Source organism: Drosophila yakuba, chromosome 2L (genome assembly GCF_016746365.2).
Source record: "Drosophila yakuba strain Tai18E2 chromosome 2L, Prin_Dyak_Tai18E2_2.1, whole genome shotgun sequence".
Taxonomy (NCBI): domain Eukaryota; kingdom Metazoa; phylum Arthropoda; class Insecta; order Diptera; family Drosophilidae; genus Drosophila; species Drosophila yakuba.
Genome location: NC_052527.2, coordinates 10,064,113 through 10,069,649, shown reverse-complemented (window position 1 = coordinate 10,069,649; position 5,537 = coordinate 10,064,113). Strand labels below are relative to the sequence as shown.

The following is a 5,537-nucleotide window of genomic DNA, read 5'->3' as shown; positions in this document are numbered from 1 at the left end:
CTTGTATTTGTCTGTATACAATATCGATGGAAATAAAACCGACTATTTGGCTCTTAAGTACGTTGTCTATAAAATAAATAAATCACTTTTAGAGGTGCAGAGAAGCCAAGTGTAGCAAAACCTTTTCATACTGTTACGTTTTAGTTTAAATTCGTTACACGAGTATACATACTTCATATATATTTTCATAATAGTTTGGACTTGCTGATCGATGTGACGCCAACTCTAAATTCTCAGCTACTAGCGTTACAATCAACTAACTTTTAAGTCTAGATTATTTACCGATATTGCGTAGTCACATAATTCTAATAGTTTGAAAAGCTATATCAACATTAAATGCATATAAGTATGTTAATAGTTTACGTATTTAATATGTAAAAACCCTCAACAGTACGTTTATAGTTGAGATAATTTCCATTTGTACAACTTATCCCATATGAGATCAGCAATATAAAACATTCAAAAACTGAATATACAGTTTTAAAAAAAAGAGCAACCAAACTTGTAGATACATTTTGTAAAGTTATTGTGTACAATATTGCTTGGCTAGGTAACTTTTCAATATTTTTCACATACCATTTAAGAGGTTAAACTGTCTACTTGCACTTCCATCAGCTCTTGCACAATGCGATACTCATGACAGTCGGAGCATAGAAGGCGACCGTTTGAACGGTTTGACCGCTGCGCCTTTTCATGACACACAATGTGAACTAGTTTAAGGTTCTTTAGAGAGAATATTTCTAGAAAGTACTCCAGTACTGAGATATCGACCACTTGCTTCTTATGAAGGGAACACTTTATCTGCGGATGACTCACAAGTTCTTCCACATTTGCCACAAGAGCGGGAAGGATTGTGCGGCACAGTTCAATTTGGTGGTCCAGATTCCAGACCTGGAACAAAATGAGATTTTCTCGCGAAGCGTACGGATTGATAGTGTGCTGCTTTGAGCAGCTGTTGCCATTCTCCGAGTAGGAGCCCTGGCAATAGAAGTCACCCAAATCTGAGCACAAGGAAGTGGACCACTCGTCGAGGATGCAGTTTTCCTTTGTGTACTCTTTAATGACCTGCCTCAGTCTCTTGCTGGGTATTCTGCCAGCGTCTGTTTCCTCCTCGCCCAAGTGCTGCTGCAGGAATTCATGCTTTTGCTTGCAATTCCTGTCAAACATCATGGAGAAAAAATCACAACCGATGAGCAGGTATCGGAACTTCTCCAGCACTGCGTTTATCACTTGTCGGGCCTTGGCATTTTGGCGGTACAACGGATTACGGGTCAGTTCCTCCTTGGCCTTATAGTAGTAGCCGCGCACACGTGTCTGGGCGCGCATGGCCATGGCTTCTTCCTTCGAGTGGAACCGCTCCTCCCCGCCCGTGAACCATTCCATGTGCTCAGCCTTCAAGCTGAGGTGGGCCTTGCTGTTATCCAGGACGCGACGTTGCTTTTGGTGTTCGTACTCCGTGATCATGCGGCGAAACTTTTCCGGATGCTGTTCGATAAAGTCATAGAAAATGTCGGCCACCTTTAGCAAAGGCGATTGCTGTCGCATCTTCTCAAACTCAAAATCGGCATCTAAAGAAAGCCATATTAATTGGGAATAAGTTTAATATTTATGTAGCTCACCTGTTGTAATGACTGCATCCGGCCCTGAAACTATGAATAGCGTCTGGGCTGGTAGGCTTTTTAAGTACTCATCGTCGGTTACCTCGAATCCATCAGAAGCCAAATACAAGTGTAACTCGGGAAGCTAAAAGGTGGGAAACGATTTAATTTGAATGCCCTTGACATGGCCGAATTATAACGAGGCCAGGTCGATGGAGTGTCTCGCCCAATTTCTGGTTCAGGGGCCTTCAGCATGTGTTTTTGTTTTTTTGGTTTTGCCACGCAAGGACGCTCCATCAACAGGTGGCTAGCTCTACAAGATAGGACATGCGCATTGGCAGGTACTATGGCATTGAAAGAGAGCCAAACAAACGCGGAAGCCACTGCCAGGGACATGGCCTTGAAAATAACCAGGGCCAAGAACTTTCTTCCCTACGTGGGTGGGTGTACATATATTTCGCGCTTCTACGCAGGAGTTTTATCTGGTTTTCCTTACCGGGAACTTTCCGTTTGCCTTAGCTATCAGCATTTCCAGGGAATTGGCTCCGATTCCGTACTTTCTCGTCCGCTCGTTATCAGTAACCTTGTAGCCACGCATTTGAGCACCCTCTGCTCTTATGGATTCGGATGAGCTCACATCCTTGAGAGCTTCGCCTGCTGGCTGGCTGTTTTTCTTGTTATTGGAGCTGCTGCGTGTTGTCGGTGACATGATTGCACATCTAATGTAGTTGAGCATCGTTCTGGCTCATAATAAAGTCAACTTCGGAATGTAGTAGTCCTCGCAGCAAATTTCCTTTTCGGCGGACAAAGCAAAATAAACCAGCAGAACCAGGCACTTTTCGCGCTTCTCAACACTGCATTCTCATTGAAAGATTTGTTTATCAGTGCTGCTATTGTAGCTATAAATAGCCAAATTGTATAGTTGGTTTTACTGTAAAGTTTTAGGATGATTGCTTCCCGTGCTCTTTAGTTTATATAATAATTTTATGAAATTGAATTTTTTATTGGTAAATTAAACTACATTATTATTTGGAATAAAAAAGAAAATAGCCAAATTAGATTAATAAAAGTTAAACAGTGTATTTGACACCACTATTGTGAGCCTTCAACGTTTTGCAGCACTTGTGCATCAAAAAACAGCTGTTCGGGTAATAATTTTTTTGTTAAAAGTTTCTGTGGAAAAACTATAACAAACGTAGTTTTAGTGTACCATGATCTTGGCTACGGGCTTCGCGTAATCCGCAGCTCGTCCGGAACCGCGTATTACGATGAATCTACGTCCTCGATGCCGCAAGTGGCTACCACTGGCCACACAGCAACTTCGACTGCGGAACCTCAACCGAATTCAGGGATTCAATATTGAGTTTGGACCGCATGAGAAGTCGCTGGAACTGGCGGAGCCGGATGATGTGCTCCTCTACTATACACTGCACACGGAAAAGTCCAGCGAGGCGTTCTACACCAGCGAAAAGCTGCCGCAGCGTCACCAACAGCAAAAGTGGGCGGAGATTTGTACGGACGACGAAGCCTGGCGGAAAACCAATGCGCAGTGTGTGGTTATCAAGGTGTGGAAGCACTATCCAGCGGAAAGAAGAGATGGCCAACCGCCTGAGGTTGAGCTAAGGAATAAGGATATGTGCGGGTAAACAGAAGTCTGCTTGCAAATAAAACTGAGCTATCATCACCTAACTTACTTTCAGAAGATCCCAGTTAACGCCCAGCAGGCTGCCACGCCCTCCCGAATTACTGTTCAGCTGGGGCGTCTACTTCTCCGGACTTATACCCTTGTCACCCCTTACCCTGTCCCAGTGTGGACGAAATTGCTTAGTCTTTCAGTTGAATGGCGAGCAGTTTGCCTCCCCGTCGATGATAAGCGAGCAGGGTTTGCAGTCGCAGCTCCATTTGCACTACCAAAAGTATGCGGAGGAAGAGGAACTTGAAGAGCCGCAAGATGGGGGCATAAACTCGCCGGCTGTCAGTCGCAGTTCAAGTCCCGTGCTGCGAATGAGTACGATGCGTTATGCACAGCTGAAGTGCCAACGGCAGGAGATTCGGCGCAGCAACAACCTGGAAAAGCTTCTCACGCTGCAACGTCTGCAACGATTGCATCAGCAGAAGAGGCGTCAAATGGCCGAGGTTTGTCGGGAAATTGCCCGCCTCAGTGTGCACTGTGTGACCAGAAACGAGCTGCGTTTGAAGCCCCGCACCACATCCTTGTCCGGCGACCACTACGCCCATCAGTACCATTCCATGGGTCGCGCCCTTAGCGTGTTGCTCGCCGAGCAACAGCAGATCGCGCCCCTCACGCTTTATAACGCCCAGCAGCTTACGAGAAGAATCGAAGCGCTAAGCAGTCAACAACGACTACTGAAAGCGGAGCGGGAAACGTTTCGCCAACGTAACGAGCGAGCTCGTCAACGTCTGGAGGAGATGAGGGAACAGCGGGAGGCACTGCAAAAGCAGCTACACAGCCAACGACATCGACTTGAAAAGGAACGCCTAGAGCTACGAACCCTGGCACCTCAACATCTGGAGCAGCGCGATCAAAGAAGACAAATAGTACGACAGGTGGGGGACTCGGAGTCTAATAACAATTAAAAGGTATTAATGAACATTTTGACCATTCCAAGGTGGAACGTCGAATGTCCACACTGGTGTTGGAGCTACAGGAGATCTACAACATCCAGAATGTGGGCGGTCGTCAATTTAGCATCTGCGGCATCGCCTTCCCTCACATGGAGCAATACACGAGCGAGTCCCGTCAGGCGGCCAATGCACAGTTGCTGGATAACGTCTCGCCGCTGGCAGTGAGTGCGGCACTGGGCTATGTTGCCCATCTGGTGCAGATGCTAGCCATCATTATGGATCGACCCCTGAGGAACCGTATTCTGTACGAGCCATCGAAAGCAAGGATTGTGGACGATATCAAGGAGTTAACGTACACAACAAGAGAGTGAGTACTTCGAATAAATATAGCCCATTGGTATCTTATTTGTTCCATTTCAGATTTCCTCTGTACACGCGCTCCATTTTGCCATCTCAGCAAACGAAGTATGCCATCTACCTTTTGCGCCAGAATGTTTCACAGCTGTGCTTCGACATCACGGGACAGTGCGATCTGCGAAACACCTTTGGCAATCTGCTGGAGCTATTCAGCACTCTTCGCTACATCGAACGAACGCAAAGGGATGAGGTCGACGAACGGGATGGAACTGCACTTGGAGCTGGCGGTGGAGAAGCGCGCTTGGCAAATGGTTTGACTGCTCCGCACCTGTCGCAATCGCACTCTTCGGTCGACATGAATCATGTGCCACTGCCGACTGGCGTCAATGCGGTCAAGGACGCACTGCTCCAGCAGCTGTTGCCGCCGGGAGTGAGTCAGGCACTGGCTATCGAAGGCTATGCGTCAACCCAACGGTAATATATTATATATAAATATATTTAGAGCCAAGCTGAATAACTTTACCGGACTCATAATGTCATAATGTCATCTTCTTCCAGCATTTGCCGTTCGGTGGGTTCCTATTCAGATGGCGAGGATGAGTTTCGACCGCGACTGGAACATAACTATTCCAATTCGGACTCCAATATAACCCTGCAAACTGAGCGCAGCTGAGCTAGTGCACCCAAAAGTGTTATGTTTCAAGCGTTTATATCCAACATCCAAGATAGCATTGTTTAGCGGCTCCACCTCATCGTGTATTTGGTATTGGTCGCGTATTGTATAATTTTAAATTATAAAAGTCAATGGTAAAGTATATGTGAACGGCAGTCCATTGCAGTAAAATTATTTTTAGTTGTTTAAGATCTCTGTGTAAATTCCTTTTATTGTTTGTTTGCTAATATAAGCTACGAATAAACATTAAATATTTTATACACGCCAAATACCTATTTAATGTGCACACCGAATGTTACACATTCTTGGATAAAGATAAAGTC

General features: G+C 45.6%; 2 protein-coding genes across 4 annotated transcripts; one reads left to right on the top strand and one right to left on the bottom strand.

The window, feature by feature from the left end:
- Positions 1 to 347: 347 nt before the first annotated feature.
- Positions 348 to 2,435, bottom strand: LOC6527480 (DNA fragmentation factor subunit beta). The gene is made up of 3 exons (XM_002088534.4): positions 2,095 to 2,435; positions 1,620 to 1,743; positions 348 to 1,568 (listed from the first exon to the last, which is right to left on the bottom strand). The coding sequence occupies exons 1-3, from the start codon at positions 2,332 to 2,334 to the stop codon at positions 580 to 582; spliced, it is 1,353 nt and encodes a 450-aa protein (XP_002088570.1). The 5' UTR covers positions 2,335 to 2,435; the 3' UTR covers positions 348 to 579.
- A 293-nt stretch (positions 2,436 to 2,728) lies between these two features.
- Positions 2,729 to 5,483, top strand: LOC6527481 (UV radiation resistance-associated gene protein). Of its 3 annotated transcripts, XM_015198212.2 has the most exons (6): positions 2,729 to 2,746; positions 2,804 to 3,240; positions 3,299 to 4,166; positions 4,229 to 4,551; positions 4,605 to 5,015; positions 5,100 to 5,483. In XM_015198212.2, the coding sequence occupies exons 2-6, from the start codon at positions 2,867 to 2,869 to the stop codon at positions 5,212 to 5,214; spliced, it is 2,091 nt and encodes a 696-aa protein (XP_015053698.1). In that variant the 5' UTR covers positions 2,729 to 2,746; positions 2,804 to 2,866; the 3' UTR covers positions 5,215 to 5,483. The 3 variants fall into 3 exon arrangements, with proteins under 3 accessions (XP_015053698.1, XP_015053697.1, XP_002088571.1); XM_015198211.3 differs by having other exon boundaries at positions 2,734 to 3,240; positions 3,302 to 4,166; XM_002088535.4 differs by having other exon boundaries at positions 2,735 to 3,240.
- The last annotated feature ends 54 nt before the right edge of the window (positions 5,484 to 5,537 follow it).